The sequence below is a fragment of the Podarcis bocagei genome (assembly GCF_964188305.1).
Source record: "Podarcis bocagei genome assembly, chromosome: 6".
In the NCBI taxonomy this organism is placed as follows: domain Eukaryota; kingdom Metazoa; phylum Chordata; class Lepidosauria; order Squamata; family Lacertidae; genus Podarcis; species Podarcis bocagei.
Window position 1 is genome coordinate 91,128,307 of NC_138130.1, and position 21,363 is coordinate 91,149,669.

Genomic DNA, 21,363 nt, shown 5'->3' on the forward strand with positions numbered 1-21,363 from the left:
CCGAGGCGTTTGGACAACAGACAGAGCAGATGTACAAGCCACCTAGTCACAGTGGGTAGTATTTAACTAAATGATTCCACTAGTGCAAGTAGTTTTTGCTGCACTGTGGAACATTCCCGCTTCCTCTCCCAGTGTGCCTCCTGCACACTCCACAGATCTGCTCCAGAGGGTCTAGGGGAAATGCCACAACAGAATTAGGGAGCGCTGGCTTCCGCCGCTAGGCCAATTGGCAGACCAACTCAGTGTTACAAAGATGTCTGCAAATGTGACATGAAGGCTGGCAACATCCACCCTGTCCTGTGGGAAAACCTTGCAGACAACTGCAGTGCCTGGAGACAGGCAGTCAGGAGGTGCATCCACAGCAAGGACCAGAGGAGGAATGACGGCTGGGAGGAGTGCAGACAGAAGAAACGCCATGGTGCATCTGCAGCGGCACATCCGGACACCTTCATCTGTCCCAGATGCAACAAAACATGTCTCTGCCATATCCGTCTCTACAGCCACTGCAACCGTCCAACAGCTTAAACTCAGCACCAAAGGCGCACTCCTCCATTGTCTCCCGAGACAGACTGATGCCGACACAACAGGAAGAAGAGAGGGCAGTTAAAACTCCTTGTGTTCGCAGTACTGTTTAGCTGGATACCACCCAATATTCCGCAGTATGGTGAAATGCCTTATAGCTGTATTGTTAGAATTGTTGGGTGCCTCTCCCTCTCTCTGCCAAGCAGTAGTAAGTCCATGGGGTTCCAGGCACTCACCCAGGGTCTGTGTTCCTTTGGAGGACTGAGTCACAGCAGAGACTGTTGTAGCTTTAAGAAATATGGTTTATTCACCTATTTATACCTTCAGTCTGCATGGAGGAATACAGCAGTCATTTCAAGAGGGGCTTGTCCCCCACAGCAGTGCAGACAGCCTTCAGCCAGCCTGCCCAAGATGGATCTAAGTCTTCTTTCTTCTTCTTCTTCTTCTTCTTCTTCTTCTTCTTCTTCTTCTTCTTCTTCTTCTTCTTCTTCTTCAGTGCAGACAGCCTTCAGCCAGCCTGCCCAAGATGGATCTAAGTCTTCTTTCTTCTTCTTCTTCTTCTTCTTCTTCTTCTTCTTCTTCTTCTTCCTCCTCCTCCTCCTCCTCCTCCTCCTCCTCCTCCTCCTCCTCCTCCTTCCCCCCCTTGCTAAAAGACTCCCTTTTCCTGTCACCTCTCACCCAGTTACCTTGGCACCATCTGTCTCCCCAGGTCAAAGGATTCCTCTCAAATGGCCCATCAACCCCTTTTGTCATGTTAACAGATTTGCTCTTCGCTAAGCCAGCCAGACTGGTTTGTAAAACCAGCCCAGGGATTCTCTGCAGCTTGTACTTTCATCCATATCCCAACTAATCAAGATCCTACCATTTATTAATTTCCAGGGTTTAGCTGGGTTCTCCCCAAAATCTATAACAGTATTTATATTACACTTTTTCTAAATTTGCATTTGGAAGTTTTTGTTTGCATGTGCACACTTTATGTCAATCTGTGGCCTCTTTTGTTCTTTTTGGAGACGTGCATTTCTTCATTACTTTTCTCTCTCTGTGTGTCTGTGTGGCCTCTCTCTATGCAGACTGTCAGGAGCTCGTCCTATACTTGAGTAGGATCCTGGTAGAGTCACATGCCCGACTGGCATGTTCTCTGCCTCCTGGTCATTCTTCTGGGAGCTTCAATAGCTTTCTTCAGCCTGAACATCACAGCTACTGATGCCAACAGACATCGGCACACTTAGGGATCCGCAGAGTCTTTGCAGCTTGCATAACAGACCTCAGCAACTCAGCATTTTGGCTAATCTACTTTATTTACAAATAAACACACACGGAGCACTGCAACATGGCTCCCTCTCTCTCTAGCATCAGACAGCAAAGAGAATGAACAAAGGACAATAGTCCAACTTCACGGAACACAGTAACACAAACATCCTGTCTCCGTCACTTCCCACTCTATGGAGTCAAAACATACACTGTCAAGTGATAGACAAAAATCCCATGACTGCAGACATGGGGAATGAATCTTCAACACAGACATCCTCTGTGCTAAGCCATGCGAGTTTCAGTTAAGCACCAGTGATGTGCTCTTTTTGTTACTGTTTTTAAAGATGGCACTGTTGGAAACCATGGATGATTTCTGCTATGTAGAAATAAAGCCGATATGGGAAAGATGGTATGTATAATGCACAGGGTGGATTTGATTTAAATCATTAATTCAAATCATGATTTAAATCAATAGTCAGTAAGACTTGATTTAAATCAATTTTATTACAGAAACTCATTCTTGCTGGTATAATCTTAATATTTGCATCCAGATGAGGATTTCAGTATTGGAATAATAAATTTTCAGAGTAGTTTTTACCGTTATATCAAAATTTACTGATTTGGTTATACTATTAGAAATACATAGACAGATAATTATGAGATTATTGTGAGGTTTAATAAGTTAACTGTTTATATTTGGACAACTTTTCTGCTGTACTTTATTGGAAGGAGAAAAATAATCATTTCCTTAATAACCATTTAAACAATTTATTTAACTAAAACAATAACATTATAGCATATGTATCCATGTTTGTTAACATTTTTTAACAAACAAGTGCTACTGTGGCATGTGATTAATTTCATTGTAAGCGGCAGCTTGCAAGGATGATTGGGGGGGGGATGATGCCGTGTGCATGATATCCTGATGTTATGCATGTGAGCATCATGCCTCCCTCCCTAAGCTGGGCAGAAGCTTCCTGGGCTTTGGGAAGGAGGCCCAGACTAATTTGCAGGAACGTTTAAGGGATCAGTCTAGTTCCCCTAGTCCACTGACCGCATGCCACTGATGTGCTACCTCTCATCTTCACAGACACACTACAGACCACCTGCAGGAAGCTTGCAACTACTGGTGGTCTGCAAACTGAAGATTCAAAACCCCCGACATTGTCCATATGATTTGTTCTGAGAAAGGCTGAGAGAGGTAAATCTTCCAAAAGCTCCTCACTGATTCCAAACTTGACCCATGGAGACCTTCACTCTCAACCAGCCTTGTGCCCTGATGCTTCCTCTAGCTGATTCCATCAGAGGGGAATGGATGTCCCATGATCTCCGTGGAACTTCTAGATGGGGTAAGCAGTGCCGAACAGCAAGCATAATATTAGAAGAGGCATGCATCCCCCTTTCTCTTATAGAGGTAGGGAAGCATCTGCTAAGATGACACTTGTCTTTTGCAGCTTGTAACATGTACTTATATTCCAAAGAAGTGGCTCTCCAATTAATTGGGGGCACCTTTTTCCTCGATTGAAACGCTTTGAAAGGTTTAATCAAACTGATTCATCAACCAAACACTGTAGCCCTAATTATAATGTTCCACAGCTAAGTCTCCGCATTAAAGACAGATTCATTGGTAAGCCCTGGCTCAAACGATCCACACACTGCATGTGTGTCTTTTTCTTGCAATGGACAATGTGAAACAAAAAAGCAACCATAACAACACCCTAAGACTCCATTTCCAGCACAGTCAAGGGTATTTCAGGATGCCAATCTGATTTTCATATGCGGAATTGCACAAAATAATTTCTTTGTGGCTTTTCTTCCCAAACTGCCTTCTGAAAAGCAAAGCTAAGACTCTTGTGTTTTGCCTTGCAACAACCCTAAACACATTGACCTCAATCAGCACTAGAAACTCTTGTAATAAATGCAAAACGACAAAGAGCAAAATCTTACCTGTACACTGTCGACTCTCCTTTGACGCTTTACGAAGCACAAGGCTTGCCCCCTTGCAAATTGCGTGTTTCTTTATCCGGTGATGACTCTCTCGAAAGTATGTGGCTGTTGTCTGGACTTGCTTAAGGTTTGTATAGGGAAATGACTGGAATTCTACTGTTCTTGCATTTTCAAAGAGCTTCAAAAGGCTTCTCCAAGCCTCCCAACCAGCACAATAAATACTGGGAGTATCTAAAGCGCATATTCATTGTCCTCCAGAATATATAATTAACTTTGGAAAATTAAACAATTGCAATGCAGCTGGAAAGATGGAGGAGACAAAAACACCAATTGTTTAAATCCCTGTATATGAGCTTTTCAGGGACATCTACTTTGCCCATGTTGGAGGCGCTTTGGCCCCATCCAGAAATTCCCGACTGTGCAAATCAAGTTAGAGCTTGAGTTGTACAACACACTGGCCTCTCCCTAGCGAAAATGCAGCCTTGCCCCAGGGATTCGACAATTGTCTGTGATATATTAATACAGGCAGAGGCAAACTTGGCCCTCCAGATGTTTTGGGACTCCCATCATCCCTAGCTAACAGGACCAGTGGTCAAGGATGATGGGAGTTGTAGTCCCAAAACATCTGGAGGGCCGAGTTTGCCTATGCCTACATTAGTATTTCCCATCCCAGTGACCAGTGGGTGAGATGCAGGCTTCTAAGTGTACCAGTTAGTAGTCCAGTATAGTAAGAGAAGCTGGCTGTTTCTATTCCAAGCATTCAGTGAGGAATAATTATGCTTTGCTCCCTCACTTTTTTTATGGAGCATCTGCTCAAATTCATAAGCAAAGCATCTTACACTCAATTGGGTGCTTCTCTTTCCAAATAGAGGACGCGGGTGGCGCTGTGGTCTAAACCACTGAGCCTAGGACTTGCCGATCGGAAGGTCAGCAGTTTGAATCCCCGCAACAGGGTGAGCTCCCATTGTTTGGTTCCAGCTTCTGCCCACCTAGCAGTTTGAAAGCACGTCAAAGTGCAAGTAGATAAATAGGTACTGCTCTGGCGGGAAGGTAAACGCCGTTTCCGTGCGCTGCTCTGGTTCGCCAGAAGCAGCTTAGTCATGCTGGCCACATGACCCGGAAGCTGCCTGCGGACAAACATCGGCTCCCTCGGCCAGTAAAGCGAGATGAGCACTGCAACCCACAGTTGTCTGCGACTAGACCTAATGTCAGGGGTACCTTTGCCTTTCCAAATAGCATTGCCTTCTATCTGTTTCTTTTCTCTCCCTCCACTTAAATTGCAGCCAGAGGAGCAATCATAATCAGCAGTGCAGTGAGAAAGTTGGGAGTATTTAACACTTAAAATCTCCACAACACTTGGTGTTGGGGAAAGGGGACTGCCTGCTTGGCTACAGAGTGTGAGACTTTGGAAGCAGAATTGCTATTCAGAACAGCAGTGATTGTGTTTGTAGGGCAGCAGTTGAAGAAGGAGCAAAAAGGGTTTTCTTGTGTGTGTGTGTTTCTTGTGGCTGATTAGCTGTTTTCCCTGTGTAAAGGTCAGAGGGGGCAGGGTTTCTGTTGAGGCAGGGGATTAGCTGTGGGAGGAGCTTCTCAGAGTTTGTAGTTATATCCATCTTTTAGATTTAGGGGAGCTAGTCTCAAACGTTTGTTGGGGGAGACCTAGGTTTTTTTTTTGTGGGCGAAGTTATTTGTCCTGTCTTCAAGCTTTTTATGATGGAGGACCTCTGTAGCCACCCCCAACAACACGATCTCAAGATGGAAGGGGAGGGAACAGCTGCAGTCGCCTGTGATTCCTGCGCAATGTTTGCCATCTTGCCAAAGGTTGCAGGCAGCTTCACCTGCAGCAATTGCATGTTGATTGCCCTTTTAAAAGACAAAGTCCAGCAACTGGAGGAACGTGTAGCTACGCTCCAAAGAATTAGAGAGCTGGAGCTCTTCTTGGAAGCAACAGAGCACACCGTCCCCACCAAGGAGGAGACAGGGGACTCCCCTGAGAAGGAGGCTAGTTCATCAACACAGGAGCCAGATATATGGAGAAACGTGACTCAAAGAAGTAGGAGGCCCAGGGTTCACTCTGATTGTTTAGAAATACACAATCGCTTTGAGGTCCTCTCCCCTAGCATGGAAGACGAAGAGCAGACTCCATTTGAGGATCTCTCCCTCATTACAGTCGATCAGGTATATGAAGACGAGCAGCAAAGTCAGTCCTCAGGGAATGTGCAGGCGACCTTGGAACGGACAGCTCACGGAAGAACCCCGACCAAACCCAAGAGGAGGCGTGTAGTGGTGATAGGGGATTCCCTACTGAGGGGAACAGAAGCAGTGATCTGTGGGCCTGACAAGATGTCTCGGGAAGTGTGCTGTCTCCCCGGGGCTAAGATCCAAGATGTAACTGAACGACTGCAAGGAATCATAAAACCCACTGACAAATACCCCTTCCTCTTGGTTCATGTGGGAACCAATGACACTGCAAGCAATAGCCTCCAGAAGATCAAAAGAGACTACGAGGCTCTCGGCAGGAAATTGAAGCAACTAAATGCACAAATTGTCATCTCGTCTGTCCTCCCAGTTGAACGACGTGGCCCAGGGAGAGAGGGGAAAATAGTGGAAGTGAACAGCTGGCTTCGCAAATGGTGTAAACAGGAACGGTTTGGATTCTTAGATCACGGACTGCAGTTTCTTGAAGATGGACTTCTGGCAAGTGATGGGCTGCACCTCACAACGGTTGGGAGGAATGTTTTTGCCAAAAATCTCAGAAACCTCATCAGGAGGGCTTTAAACTGACTAATGTGGGGGAGGGAGACAGTGCTCCTGAAGGTAGGAGTCTATCAATTAATGAAGATGATCATCCAAATGTCATAGACCAAATGGAGCAAACAGCACGCGGACCTAGTGGTGGGAGGAAAAAATCCTTAAATAAGAGACACGGGGGAATGATTAATGGACTTCAATGTCTGTACACTAATGCGCAAAGCATGGGAAATAAACAAGATGAGCTTGAGCTCTTGGTACAGCAAACTAAATATGACATAATAGGCATCACTGAAACCTGGTGGGATAAGTCCCACGATTGGAATGTAATAATGGGGGGATACAATCTATTTCAGAGAAACAGACCAGACAAGAAAGGAGGAGGAGTGGCGTTATATGTCAGGGATGTGTATACCTGTGAAGAGATCCAAGATTTAGAACCTCAAAGCCAATGTGAGAGCATTTGGGTCAAAATTAAGAGAGAGAAGAATAACAGAGACCTCATTGTGGGAGTTTACTATAGACCCCCAAGCCAAACGGAGGACATAGATGATGCCTTCCTGGAACAGATGGCCAAGCATGCAAAAGGAAGGGAGATAGTAGTAATGGGGGACTTCAATTACCCGGATATTTGTTGGACGTCAAACTCAGCCAAGAGCATAAGGTCAAACAGATTCCTCACTGGCCTTGCAGACAACTTCATTGTCCAGAAAGTGGGAGAAGCAACAAGAGGAACAGCCATTTTAGATCTGGTCCTAACCAATGTTGATGACCTGGTTAGTGGGGTAGAAGTGGAAGGATCATTAGGCGCGAGTGATCATGCTCTTCTGAAGTTTACTATACAGCGGAAAGGAGCAGCCAAGCATACTAGGACTCAATTTCTTGACTTTAAGAAAGCCGACTTCATAAAACTTAGGGAAGTGCTGGGTGAGATCCCATGGACAGCAATACTAAAAGGAAAGGGAGTTCATGATGGCTGGGAGTTTGTTAAGAGGGAGATAGTAAAAGCACAACGTCAGGCAATACCAATGAGACGGAAACATGGAAGGTGCCTAAAGAAGCCAGGGTGGCTATCTAAAGAACTTTTAACTGAATTAAGATTAAAAAAGGATGTGTACAAAAAATGGAAAAGGGGGGAAACCACCAAAGAGGAATTCAAACAAATAGCCAGCACGTGTAGACACAAAGTCAGAAAAGCTAAAGCACAGAATGAACTCAGGCTTGCTAGAGAGGTTAAAAGCAACAAAAAAGGCTTTTATGGGTATGTTCGTAGCAAAAGGAAGAACAAAGAAACAGTGGGGTCACTCAGAGGAGAAGATGGTGAAATGCAAACAGGGGACACAGAAAGGGCTGAACTCCTCAATGCCTTCTTTGCCTCAGTCTTCTCCGATAAAGAAAACAATGCCCGACCTGAAGAATTTGGAGCAAATGATTCAGCAAAGGAAACACAGCCCAGAATAACTAAGGAGACAGTACAAGAATATTTGGCTAGTTTAGATGTATTCAAGTCTCCAGGGCCAGATGAACTGCATCCAAGAGTATTAAAAGAACTGGCAGATGTGATCTCAGAACCACTGGCAGTCATCTTCGAGAAATCCTGGAGAACAGGCGAAGTCCCGGCAGACTGGAGGAGGGCAAATGTTGTCCCTATTTTCAAAAAGGGGAAAAGAGAGGACCCAAATAATTACCGCCCAGTCAGTCTGACATCAATAGCAGGGAAGATTCTGGAGCAGATCATTAAGCAAACAGTCTGTGAGCACCTAGAAAGGAATGCTGTGATCACCAATAGTCAGCATGGATTTCTGAAAAATAAGTCATGTCAGACTAACCTGATCTCATTTTTTGACAGAATTACAAGCCTGGTAGATGAAGGGAACTCAGTGGATATAGCCTACCTTGATTTCAGTAAGGCATTTGACAAGGTGCCCCATGATATTCTTGTAAAGAAGCTGGTAAAATGCGGTCTTGACTCTGCTACCACTCAGTGGATTTGTAACTGGCTGACTGACCGAACCCAAAGGGTGCTCATCAATGGTTCCTCTTCATCCTGGAGAAGAGTGACTAGTGGGGTGCCACAGGGTTCTGTCTTGGGCCCGGTCTTATTTAACATCTTTATCAACGACTTGGATGATGGACTCAAGGGCATCCTGATCAAATTTGCAGATGACACCAAACTGGGAGGGGTGGCTAACACCCCAGAGGACAGGATCACACTTCAAAACGACCTTGACAGATTAGAGAACTGGGCAAAAACAAACAAAATGAATTTTAACAGGGAGAAATGTAAAGTATTGCACTTGGGCAAAAAAAATGAGAGGCACAAATACAAGATGGGTGACACCTGGCTTGAGAGCAGTACATGTGAAAAGGATCTAGGAGTCTTGGTTGACCACAAACTTGACATGAGCCAACAGTGTGACGCGGCAGCTAAAAAAGCCAATGCAATTCTGGGCTGCATCAATAGGAGTATAGCATCTAGATCAAGGGAAGTAATAGTGCCACTGTATTCTGCTCTGGTCAGACCACACCTGGAGTACTGTGTCCAGTTCTGGGCACCACAATTCAAGAAGGACACTGACAAACTGGAACGTGTCCAGAGGAGGGCAACCAAAATGGTCAAAGGCCTGGAAACGATGCCTTATGAGGAACGGCTAAGGGAGCTGGGCATGTTTAGCCTGGAGAAGAGGAGGTTAAGGGGTGATATGATAGCCATGTTCAAATATATAAAAGGATGTCACATAGAGGAGGGAGAAAGGTTGTTTTCTGCTGCTCCAGAGAAGCGAACACGGAGCAATGGATCCAAACTACAAGAAAGAAGATTCCACCTAAACATTAGGAAGAACTTCCTGACAGTAAGAGCTGTTCGACAGTGGAATTTGCTGCCAAGGAGTGTGGTGGAGTCTCCTACTTTGGAGGTCTTTAAGCAGAGGCTTGACAACCATATGTCAGGAGTGCTCTGATGGTGTTTCCTGCTTGGCAGGGGGTTGGACTCGATGGCCCTTGTGGTCTCTTCCAACTCTATGATTCTATGATTCTATGATTCTACTACCAAATCTCCCACTTCTAGAAGCACCTGCTAAGTCTTACAAAGTTCTTGCTAAGCCCTTAAGAGGCAACACTGGTAGACTGGGGTTGCATTGATGCTCTTTTAAGCCCTGACCCCCGAGATCATGCGAACTCTTCAGTGTGTATGCATGCTCTTGTGTGACTAAAGTGCGCTTCTGCAGCAGGGAGTCTTGTGTATCCGTGGAGACTCCTTGCACAATTGAGAACCCTGATCTTCCAGGGTGCTCAATCATTCGGGGAGCTTCATTCATCTACAAGTCTTCCTGTTGCAGTTGAATTATGCATGGGGCTGGAAAGAGGGCTTCCAAACTATCTCTATTTTCGAGTAGGATTCAATTACATACTGGCAGATTCAGGTTATGAAATTAGCTGATTGGGAGATATTGTGCGACAAACCTACTTCATTGCAAAAGATCAGACTTTTGTGATAAGGAATTTTAGGGGGAAATGCAGTGGATAGTATGGGACAACACTTGCTCCCCCTCCCCAAAAACAATTCAGGGTGGATGCTCATTAAATAGTCAATGAAGTCTAATTGCCCTGCTCAATTAACAGGTCACCTAGAAGTGTCCTCACTAAACCCGTGTCACCTCTAAGGGCAATAATGACTAAGGAGGAAAATGATTTTGCTGTTACTGCCCCCATAGTGCTGCTTGCCAATTTCGCAGCAGCACCACTACCAAATCCCTCCATGCAAGTCATAATAGTAATTGTGAAGAGTAGACAACCTTGAAAATATGGAAATTTTCCTGTTCCACCTTGGCTTCTTCCCTCTGGGCTTGCAAGTTATTATCCACGTAAGCTTCCCTCCTCCTACGCAGTAATGATGACTCCCTGGATCATTTGGTTGGGACATCAGTTACAATGCAGAATGGGTTGCAACACCTTACAAAGAGCTTCTTCACACCAGCAAAGCAAAGTTTTCCTTAGTGTGAAAGGGTTTCTTTTATGAACTTGTCCCCCTGTCATTTCAGGATTCAGCTTCTTTGTCTCCATCCAGCCCATCACTCCTTCCAAGCACTGGTCTAACACCTCAACCACCTCTTCCAATTCAGTTGAAACAGACAGATAGAGCTGGGTGTCACCTACATATTTATTGCACATCACTCCAAAACTCTGATGACTGCTGCTGGAGGCGTCATAAGGAGCAGGGACACTGTGGGACACTGCAGGGCAACTTTCATGGTGCTAAACAGTAGCCTTCCACAACAACTTTCTGGAAATGTTCCTGCAAGGAGGAGCAGAACCACTGAAGCAAATTTTCACCTCTGAGATACTCCAGGACACTGTGGTCATCAAAAGCCACTGATAGGTTGAGGAGGAAGAGCAGGGGCACACACCCCTGACAAATGTCATCAACCAGGGTGACCAAGGCAGCTTCAATGCCACGACTGAAGCCAGACTGGTATAGATCCAAGTAATCAGTTTTCTCCAAGCATGCCTAAAGGTGGATTGCCACCTGTTTCTCAAGGACCTTGCCCCAAAAGAGGATATTTGCCACTAGGCAATAGTTGCTTAGCACTTTTGGGTCCAGGGAGGTCTTCTTAAAGGAGGGGCTGAGCCATCCTCTCCTTCAAGGAAGACTGGCAGCAGGAAGCCAACGAGGCATGTCTTAATTTGAAAAGAAACTTGACCTTTTAAAGGACTTTTCAAAGCTTCTGAAGAATAAATGTTACATCTATATATAAACCAACAAGTATATCAGTTCCATTTGAAACGTAGAATTCAAACACATCTTTCAGCAGGGTCTTCTTTGTATTCAAACCTTTCTGCTACCTTGTCTTTGCAAATACTGAACTATATTTGTTAGATAAAATGTCCTGCTCTTAATCACCAGGGTTTAAGGCAAAGTGAAATACTGCTATCAAAAGACAGCCATCTAGGCTCCAACTAGAAACAGATAAAAACAACAATAAACTGGGCCCAAATAATTTTATGTCAATAAGGGGAGGGGGAGACAAGTTTTACATACAAACAGAATATAACTTTAATTTTAAAACCAACCATTCAGCTTTATACAAACAGCCCTCTTCTAAAGTATCTCCAAACTTGAACTCAAACATCTATGTGCAAAAATAATCAACTTGAAAGAATACAGATACATGCTCAAAGGCATCTCACAGACATATATATTGTACAGACTTGCTCCATGATCACCAGTAGGAATCGAGGTTTGTTGCTTCAATTCTAACAGAAACTTCTTTTTTAAACAAAGACAAAACCTCTTGACAGTTGCCATTTCAACACCATTCACAGATAGAAAAGTTTGTCAGCGAGCGCCAGGTTTGGCTCTCTGTGGATGCTCTGGCCCACCAAGAAAGTCAGCTTGCTGGCATACTGGCATGGCGCTGGGACTCTTATTAGGCCCTAGAAAGCAAAGAGTATATCAGAGATCTTGCTCCATCACCTTCTGCTGAAACTGGCTAGCTGCTTCCAGTGTCTTTAAAATAGATGAAACAAGACTGTGAATTCTTCAGCCAGCAGTATCCAACATAAAAAATTGTGTACATGACATTTAACCGAGAAATAGGTTTGTACAATCAAAATGCAGCCTATCTAAGTATTAGTTTGTTGGAGTTTGTTTTCTCCTTTAATACAATTATACACATTGATTGGTTTGCTCATTTTTATTTATGTATAGAAAAGCAGTGCATTCAACCATGTGAACCCCCCACCCTTCCATTAAAAAGAAAACCCATACACCTTCAACTACTGCTTGCATGAACTAGTTTACTGTGTGTGCTGCCTGAATTTCCCACGGTTGGATGGGTACTAGATTTGAGATGGCAACAAGGCTCAACTGGATTATGAACAGGTACTGTTGCCTAAATGCCATATTCTGTGGCAGCTAATAGTCATCCTCAACCCCAAACAGGGTAATGAGCGTGAAGATGGTGGCCACCAATCATTAAAGCTGGGCTGTGAATTTTTGTGTGTGCAGAAGGAAGCATTTTGGCCCAGCCCTAAAGAGACATAAACTGGTTTTTCTCTTATCTGCATAGTTCTGTCTATTGCTTCTCTTAAAAATAAGAAGAAAACAATAGCTCACTTGCGGATCTTCCTCACTCACCAGCTGAAAGCTGGTATTTTGTAACAACTACCCAGTACACTGGACAAAAGGAAGTTTGCACCAATGTACAGAGCACAATGCTGAACAATTTGTGACTCAGCTGACCACTTGCGTATGCAACTGCCAGGTGCCTGATAATTTGCTTGTTCTCTCAATTCCGGGGGCAACAAAAACAGGTAGACTGCATTTTTTACATCGATAGCTGCAAGTTGGACAGGGCTGATCCTATGTAAGAGGAAGAGGGCACTGGCACTACTTGAAAAGGAGGCCAATCCTTTCCTAACTTCGTGTGGGAGGGAAAGGAAGGCAATTAACTATCTGGATGCAACTGTGTTACTTACAGGCCAGTTGTAGTACAGGTGACACATCTTATATGTAAAACGCTGCATATGGTCTGGCTTGAATCCATTCTCATCATAAACCACATTGTAGTATGTGGGATTGACAGTGCCCTGGCGGGCAAGTTGGCTAATTAAGAAGAAGTCGTACCTGTTGGGCAATATTAGAATTAGCAGAAGGAAGCAGTCTATGTAATATGTTCTAACTACTACTACTATTATGATAACAAAAACTATATTGATAAAAGCAATGATTAATATGATTAATATGAATATTAGTTGCTACCCACGGCTCCTTTGGGAAGGGTGGAATATAAATGCAATTAATAATAATCACCATATACTAAATTAGTGAGCTTGCTTATGTTTTTTGGGCGCATATAAAGCAGCAGAAATCTTATTTTTCAAGGGCATCTGACTGCCAACTTTATGCATCCATACATGGTCATCCTGGCCCTACCACTATAAAGTATTTAATCATTAGAGCAATCCTGTGAAGAAGGGTAGGCAGAGAGAAAGTGACTGGCCACAGCTTAGTGGGGATTCAAATGAGGTCTCCTCAGTTTAAAACCAAAACTGTTATACTGCACTGGCTATCAGTTTTGACCATCCAAATAATAATAATAATAATAATAATAATAATAATAATAATAATAATAATAATAATAATAGCAGCAGCAGCAGCAATTTGGTGTTTCTTTCCCTAATCCAGGAATGAGGAACCTGTGGCCCTCGGGATGCTGCTGGGTTACAATTTCCATCATCCCTGACCACTGATCACGCTGACCAGAGCTGATGCGAGCTGAAGTCCAAGAACATGTGGAGGTTCCTGCAGGCTTCCCACACCTACCCTAATGTGAAGCTTTCCATGTTCTGCCCTGAGTACTGCCAAGCTCCTGTGCATTTGTTTTAATGGAGAGGCAGTTCTGCACATGCAGGAGGGTGGGTGCAGAGCTACACCTTTCACCAGAGTTAGTCTTCAAGCGAGGTGGCAGCCTGTGCCCATATCTAATCAATGGGACGACCATAGGGAGCACCATTAAGCTTCCTGTCTAAATTAGGTCTGCTAACATTTTATTTGTTCCACACATGCAGTTGTAAATGGCTACTGGTTACCACAACCATCTCACCAATATCTCTGCAACAATCCTGAGAGTTAGGTTAGGCTGAGTTTTGAGTGACTGGCCTAAGGAGACCCAGAGAATTGGGATTTGAGTCCAGCTCTCCCCAGTCAAAGTCCATCACTCTAACCACTGTAGTATCATATTGGCTCTCAATTATAAGCTATCTTGCTATATCCATAAAAAGATAAAATACTTGCACAGCACATGATTCGGGAGTTTCAATATCTACTAGTGACTGCAAGTATGGGTCTGGGTCGGGGTAGCCAATGTGGTACCTTCCAGATACTGCTGGACTTTAACTCCTATCAGCGTGACTAAAGGTGATGGCTGGTGTGATTTGTCCATCTGAAGGGCACTACATTGTCTACCCCTGGTCCAGAATGTGATACTGCATTAATGCAGAATATAAAGGTATGATCTTGTGGTGAAAGCCAAAAAGATTGGGGACCAGAAGAGATACTGTTTTGGGGCATCACTGATATGGAGACCTGTGCTCTTCTTTATTAAACCAAGACTACGGGTGGTGACCATTTTAGGCACATTCAATGGACATGCAAATGCACGGGTCCTTTTGGACCCGGAACAAGGCAGAATGGGGGGAGGGCAGAACGGAGTGGAACGGGGCAGGCTTATACACATTCCAGAGAGGTGCATGGGGGCCAGAAACAGAACTCCTGCACGAAATGGTCACCGCCTGTAGTTAGAAGGTGAAATTTTAAAGAAGAAATTGGGCAACTAACTGACTTGGCTTGCTTCCACAAGGCATTGAGGCACAAGACTCAGAGGGTGACTGTTTACTCACCCTACCCTCTGCCCACATTGCTGGTTGAGGGGACCTGTGACAGATCCTGCTGCTTGGAGCCCTTCAGATTCATTGAACATGAACCTTCGTAACATCATGTAAAAAGAAATCCCATTTAACGCAGCATCTGGTTATCCAATTGTCCAGTCTGTTAGAACATTCTGGAATAGCTATTACTTTGAACAACCAAGCAAAGAAATAGGGCAGAAGTATTCAAGAGAGGGAGCCTTCCTGGTTTGGAGCTGATAGAAACTGCTTAATAAGCTCATCTTACTTAGCCAATCACCTCGCTTTCGTAGTTGTGCCAATATCTATACTTGCCATTCAGGTCGAGTAGCCTCTGTGTCAATAACTGTCCCAACAGGAGGGTTTTGCAGGCTTCTGTTGGTCTCGATGAAGAAACGCTGAAGGCATTTCTTCCTGACCACAATCAGCGATAGTTTGGCTCTTCTGATGTAAAAAGAAAGAAATTTTAAAAGGTGAATCAGTGATGCAGGGCTAACCATGCGTTCTTTGCCACCACTGGTAAATGAGAGATGCTGATAAAGAACAAGTCTTGCTTCCAGCAACCATGATTGTTTCAAACTACCTGCCTGGTAAAGACAAAAGGCAGGACAGGATCAGTTTACCTGCAGCCACCACTGGACTCATCGAGGGCACTTAGTATCTGTGGGACTTCAAAGTCTACCACCATCTTCAGCTGCCCATCTCCAACGCCGTCACGGTACACTATTATGCGTGCAGGCAGCTGCCCATTACATGTCTGCCAATTACTTAAAGCATCTACAGAACCACAAGGAGGAAATAAAGAATGGAGTTACATAACTGATCCCATGTGGGAACAAGCTGATCATATGTAAGCTTCCCTTCACATTGAGACTACAGATGAAACAAAAATGAATGAACTTTTATCTTTAGGCACAAAGGCTTTTAGTTGTTGTTTTAAAAGGCTGGTGTTACTTGCTCAAGAATGAATGGCACTAGAGATGGGCAACAGATCAGCCTTCTCCAGTCCGATACCCTCCCAATGTTATGGACTACAACTTCCATCAGCTGTGCTGCCTGGGGCTGATAGAAGTTGTAGTCCAAAGCTTCTGGTGAGCACCTGCTCAGGAAAGGCTGCAACAGATACCTGCCTATTGCATGGTGTATACCAGGGGTAGGCAACCTAAGGCCTGGGGGCCGGATGTGGCCCAATTGCCTTCTAAATCCGGCCTGCAGACGGTCCGGGAATCAGTGTGTTTTTACATGAGTAGAATGTGTGCTTTTATTTAAAATGCACCTCTGGGTTATTTGTGGGGCACAGGAATTCGTTCATTTTTTTTCAAAATATAGTCCGGCCCACCACATGGTCTGAGGGACAGCGGAACGGCCCACGGCTGAAAAAGGTTGCTGACCCCTGGTGTATACAAATGATACTTGTGACTCTCCATCATCCTTAGCCGATCATCCCTAACTATTCATCATGACCAAGGCAGATGGGAGATGGAGTTCAGCATTATTTCGAGGGTCACATATTCCACCATTCCTGATATGTACAATAATCCCATTATCTCCTCTGGTAAACACATTTTGCAGAATGATGTAGTATTTAAAAATCCTATTTGACAGTATGTAACAGTGGGAACAAGATAAATAAAATGCAGGAAAGTCTTGTAAGCTACCATGATAAACACAGTATACCATAGGAAGCTGCCTTATACAGTCAGATCATTTTATATCCAGCTCAATATTGTATGTGCTGATTGGCAGCGACTTTCCAGGCTTTAAAGATGGGGGATCTCTCCCAGCCCTGCCTGAAGATGCTGGCAACTGAACCTATGACCTTTGCATGTGAAGTATGTTCTGTTTACTAGGAGTCATCCATAGTCCTTCCCCAAATAGTCACAGCAACCTAGCAGAACCTCCAAACCCTATTTTTGCTGCCTAATAAAGTATCTGGTAGGCCACATAGCAAAGGGCCCTAATCTCTTGTGATGTGGCATGACTTATGGTTGGCTGGATAGAGCCACCTGTCAGTCAAGACCCACTTGAGTCAGGCACTCTTTAAAATATTAGTGTTGTGATGCAGTTTTTGTCCCTGCAACTGATGCCTGATGCAATCAACACCAAAGATGACCACTGAGAGTAAGTTTTGTAGTGATTGGCCTACCATAGAAACAGTGAGACCAATATCCTGGTATGATGTTTTATTTTGATCTGCATACTTGCTCTTTCATTCCCTCAATTTGAATAAACTGCTGAAACAGGAGGAGAGCCAGGCTGAAGTTGCCAAGCAGGAGACTTAGAATCCGGCTGGCTATTTCCCTACTCCTGAGAAGGCCACTGTTAGGCAGTGGGAATCCTGTGCCCCTTGCCATAGGTGACTCCTAAGAGGGTCGTGGCAGCAGAGAGACAGAAGAATAGGACAGGACTCCCTGGAGCAATTAGGCAACCTTGCAGGGTTGGTGCTGGAGCAGGGTTCAGCCTACTGTTACAGGCCTTCATGTACAGCCCAAGGACTGTGCATAATTTGGCAGACCACACAAATTGTATGGGCTTGATGTACAAGTACAGTGCCTTCCAGTCAGTTTCTGACCCCAGTTCAAGGTGCTGCTGCTGTTTACTTTTAGCTTGGGACCCAGATACATGAAGGATCATCTACTCCCCCACCTCAAGAAATAAATGTTCAACCATTAAGTATATTTCACTAATTTATGCAGCAGCACCCCTACCTTTCATGCAGACCTTTAAACAATCTGCAATGTTTGATCCTGAATTTTGCAGCATGCAACGAGAATACCACCTGGACATAAAAGGAAATAAAATTTGTTTTGAGGTTATAGCAGTACACGCTTATTAAACTCTAAGTCTATTTGGAGTCCTCTATTGCCTTCACGGAGGTTCTGTACACTCCTACATCACCAAGAGAAACCACAAATAGGTTGGGGGGGACACCAGCTGCTGAACGCTATCATGTTTACTTGTCTTACAGGAAATTGATTTGAGAGATGTGGCTCCAGATACTTGTGATACAAATGCCCATGCTTTGTTCCCATTTCCCATGGGAAATGCTGAAATATCCGAAAGATCAGCATTCATGCCCACACAGTGCATCAACAGAACAGCTGACAAGTACATGGGAACTGCACCTTCACATTACAGAGTTACTGAGCTTCCACTGAAATGACAATCTCCTGAGAAGTGTCGAGCTAGTGAATCAAGAATCTTACCTAGTCAGTTGTAAATTAGAGCTGGTCACAAATCCAATAACTGAGCTTCCTTTGGTCAAAGCATCTTTGTTGACATCAATGCCGACCACCATGACGGACTTCAGCTGTTGAGTAAACAGCAGATAGAGGCTGCATACATTAGAACCACCAAGCCAGATCAGACCAAAGGCCCATTTACTCCTGTATCCTGTTCTCATAGTGGCCAACCAGATGCCAGGATGAAAGGACTGCAAGCAGGACTTGAGTGCAACAGCACTTTCCTCACTTGTGATCCCCACACAACTGGTACTCAGTGGCATACAACCTTTGATTCTGGAGGAGGTAGTACATCAGCATGATAAAGGCCTGCTTTGTTTGGAAGTGGCAATGTGGGGGTGGATGTAAACAACTACTTACTGGTATCTCAACTGCCCATGGTGACCCTCCAAGCTTACAGGTGATCTGCATTGCAATTTTTGTGGCTACGCTCATCATCATCCCTTGCTTGCTCAGGGTGCGAGCAAGCACACACTGGCTAGGGATGGGCCGCTCAAGACTTAAGAACTTCTTCACAGCATCGTAACAGTCCTTCTTGTTGGAAGGCAACACACACAGCACCTAAAAGTGGCACAACAGACAAGCAGTTTCAGTCCCTGAGGTTTGCTCACAAGCCAGGATTGCTCAATCCTTGATTCAGCATTACACAGCTGGAACTCTCCTGAAGGAGGAGCAGAAAAGGTTGGTGGAAGAAAGGCGTGACTCCCTGATTTCCAGCTGCCAATTGCACCACCCCAAGGATGCCTTTAAGCCACCAGAAGTAGGTTGTCAGGATTTTCTTACATGTAACATGTAGTACAAACGTAAGATTAATTGAAAATGAGTTTCCAAATCAGGAAAAGCTGCCAAAAGCAGAGTGGTTAGCTGCAAGAGCCATCCAAAATTTCTAATTGTTTAATTGAATTTTATACCTGCAAAAAAATCAAAAAACTTTTGAGTTACATTTTGAAAATAGAAAAATTACAAACTAAACACCCCACGCCCCCAGTTTACTGAATCTGAAGGCATAGTTAAGAGCTAAATACAGTGGTACCTCACAAGACGAATGCCTCGCAAGACAAAAAACTCGCTAGACGAAAGGTTTTTCCGTTTTCGATTTGCCTCGCAAGACGAATTCCCCTATGGGCTTGCTTCGCAAGACGAAAACGTCTCGCGACTTTGTTAAACCGTTAAAACCGTGCTTCGCAAGACGAAAAATTCGCTAGACGGCAAAACTTGCGGAACGAATTAATTTCGTCTTGCGAGGCACCACTGTAATAATAGTAAAGTTGCACTAATAGTAACCCTTTAAATTTGATGCAGTATGGAGTGGCAAGAATCCTGAAAATTAGATTTCCCCACTGCAATTTTGTGGATTACAAATGCAGTGGATTGCAAACTATAGTCCTTGATAACTTTGGTATAATTTGCAAAGTTGTGGTTAAGAACTGGGGCAGAGGGTGAGGAGGAAGCTTACTCAATACGAGGATACCAGGACAAATGCTGACAATGTCTGCATACACACCATAAACTTAAAGCACAAGACTTCCTCCACCCCCCGGATCCTGAGAGCTGTAGTTTGTTAAGGGTGTTGGGAATTGTAGCTCTGTGAGGGATAAATTACGGATTTCAAGATTATCTGGGAGAAGTAATGTATCACATATATGCAGTCAAGGTTAACAGGAAAAGAAATTGTACCATACAAAAATCATCAGCATACAAAGCAGCCTATTGCGCTGCCTTCTCTAGAAGGACCAATTTCCAATAGCTTCCTTCCAGCCACCTTGAACATCAGCAGGCAACATACACGCCTCTCTTCAAACACATTAGAAAAGCAACTCAAATATGCATACGCACCAGCTGTAACTCAGGATTCACATACTGCTGCAGAGCTCGAATAAATGCTGAGGGGTTCTCCTGCACTGGTATGCTGCAGACAAAGATCAGAAAGCAATGGGGAACATTAGAAATGCTAACACTGTAATTGGCAGTCTAAAGGACATCTCTCAGAACACAGCATTCCACCGGCTCCTTGGGAAAACGATATCAAACCCAGGATAGAATTCATCAGCATTTCAGGAGAGATTAATAATGCACAAAATTACAGTGGTGGGAAGAGGAAGGATGATCCATGAAAATGGAATTACGTTTTATATATGGGCCCGAGTAAAACATCATGAAGTTGTGATACATACACATACACCCCCCAGGACAGTAATACAGGCAACTCCCCATTTATGCATACTTACATGAAATCGTGTATAATTGGAATACCCAATGAAAAAGCCTGAAAACACCCCGTCCCATCCCTACCCCTTTTCTGACGTCCAGTATAGGGTTGATTCAGCAAATACTTTTCTCCACTACTCTGTGATGTTTGCAAACAAAATATGGTAAGGGAGGAATCCTCCTTAAGACTATTGCCCCCAACACAATTACAAGAGGAAGCCTCGCTGAATTCAGTGGAACTTATTTCAGAGACACCATGCTTTCAATTATACTGTTATAAGCATGCATATTTCAGTCTAAAACCACTTCATTCATGGTCAGTCATTACTTTCCCACTTCAGTAAGAAAATCAGACATGAAGCCAATGCAAGGGATTTCTGTGCCAACCCTCTTGCCCCCAATGAAGTCTGCCAAGAGCAGGAGAAAGCCTGGCTATAGAGATACTGCCAGAGCATAATTACAGACCGACCCCTCGCAGCTGGTGGAGCTTTGGTACTGTTGCCAGCTCGTGCTGGCTAGATTACCCTGCCAGGATTCTGACATATTCTAGGACTGGAGCCACTCAATAAAAAGGAGAGGCTGGGAGAGACAAAGCATATTAAGTTATGGAGTTGCAAAGATCAATACAAGCCCTGTGTGAATGCTTGTGTTTAAAGTTTCAGAGCGAACCATGCAAAATCTGTTCACGGACAGAAGGTTTTATCTGGACTAAAGAACATATGAGCCCCTACCAACAAAGGAACGTAGGATATGCTGATTAAAGATAAACCATCACATCAAATGAAAACTATACAATCCTTGGATTTTTCTCTACAGCAAAGTCAACATAAAGTGGGTATGTAAATGTGGAATGCTTCAAAACCCATCTGTGTGTGAATTTCTACTGGAAAATCAACTTGGGTTGACTTCACCAGTTATAAATTGTATGAATCAGCTACTACTCATGGCCTGAATTGATGTAATATGCACAGGCAGAAAAGTAGTGCAGTGGGGATTTACCGTATTTTTTGCACCATAACACTCACTTTTTTCCTCC

General features: G+C 44.1%; 2 protein-coding genes and 1 long non-coding RNA gene across 11 annotated transcripts in view; 1 reads left to right on the forward strand and 2 right to left on the reverse strand.

Annotated features, from left to right (window-relative positions):
* The window catches only part of AMOTL1 (angiomotin like 1), a 90,088-nt gene extending 86,175 nt beyond the window's left edge, over nucleotides 1-3,913 (reverse strand). The window contains exon 1 of the mRNA XM_081197619.1: nucleotides 3,721-3,913. The gene's annotated coding sequence lies outside the window, so the exon portion shown is untranslated. The remainder of the gene's footprint in view (nucleotides 1-3,720) is intronic.
* LOC308588986 lies at nucleotides 1,544-11,670 on the forward strand. 2 transcript variants are annotated; one of them, XR_014008996.1, is made up of 3 exons: nucleotides 1,544-2,182; nucleotides 2,864-3,187; nucleotides 10,512-11,670. It is a non-coding gene; the product is annotated as an uncharacterized lncRNA (long non-coding RNA). The 2 variants fall into 2 exon arrangements; XR_014008997.1 differs by lacking the exon at nucleotides 10,512-11,670 and having other exon boundaries at nucleotides 2,864-3,719.
* The window catches only part of PIWIL4 (piwi like RNA-mediated gene silencing 4), a 47,941-nt gene continuing 38,030 nt past the window's right edge, over nucleotides 11,453-21,363 (reverse strand). For all 8 annotated transcript variants that reach the window (XM_081197639.1, XM_081197635.1, XM_081197637.1 and 5 more), the window contains exons 14-21: nucleotides 19,956-20,028; nucleotides 18,480-18,680; nucleotides 18,084-18,187; nucleotides 17,586-17,656; nucleotides 15,501-15,654; nucleotides 15,193-15,321; nucleotides 12,949-13,096; nucleotides 11,453-11,904 (exon numbers count right to left, since the gene is read on the reverse strand). In XM_081197639.1, the coding sequence (XP_081053765.1) occupies nucleotides 11,788-11,904; nucleotides 12,949-13,096; nucleotides 15,193-15,321; nucleotides 15,501-15,654; nucleotides 17,586-17,656; nucleotides 18,084-18,187; nucleotides 18,480-18,680; nucleotides 19,956-20,028 (997 nt within the window). In that variant the 3' untranslated portion in view covers nucleotides 11,453-11,787. The remainder of the gene's footprint in view (nucleotides 11,905-12,948; nucleotides 13,097-15,192; nucleotides 15,322-15,500; nucleotides 15,655-17,585; nucleotides 17,657-18,083; nucleotides 18,188-18,479; nucleotides 18,681-19,955; nucleotides 20,029-21,363) is intronic.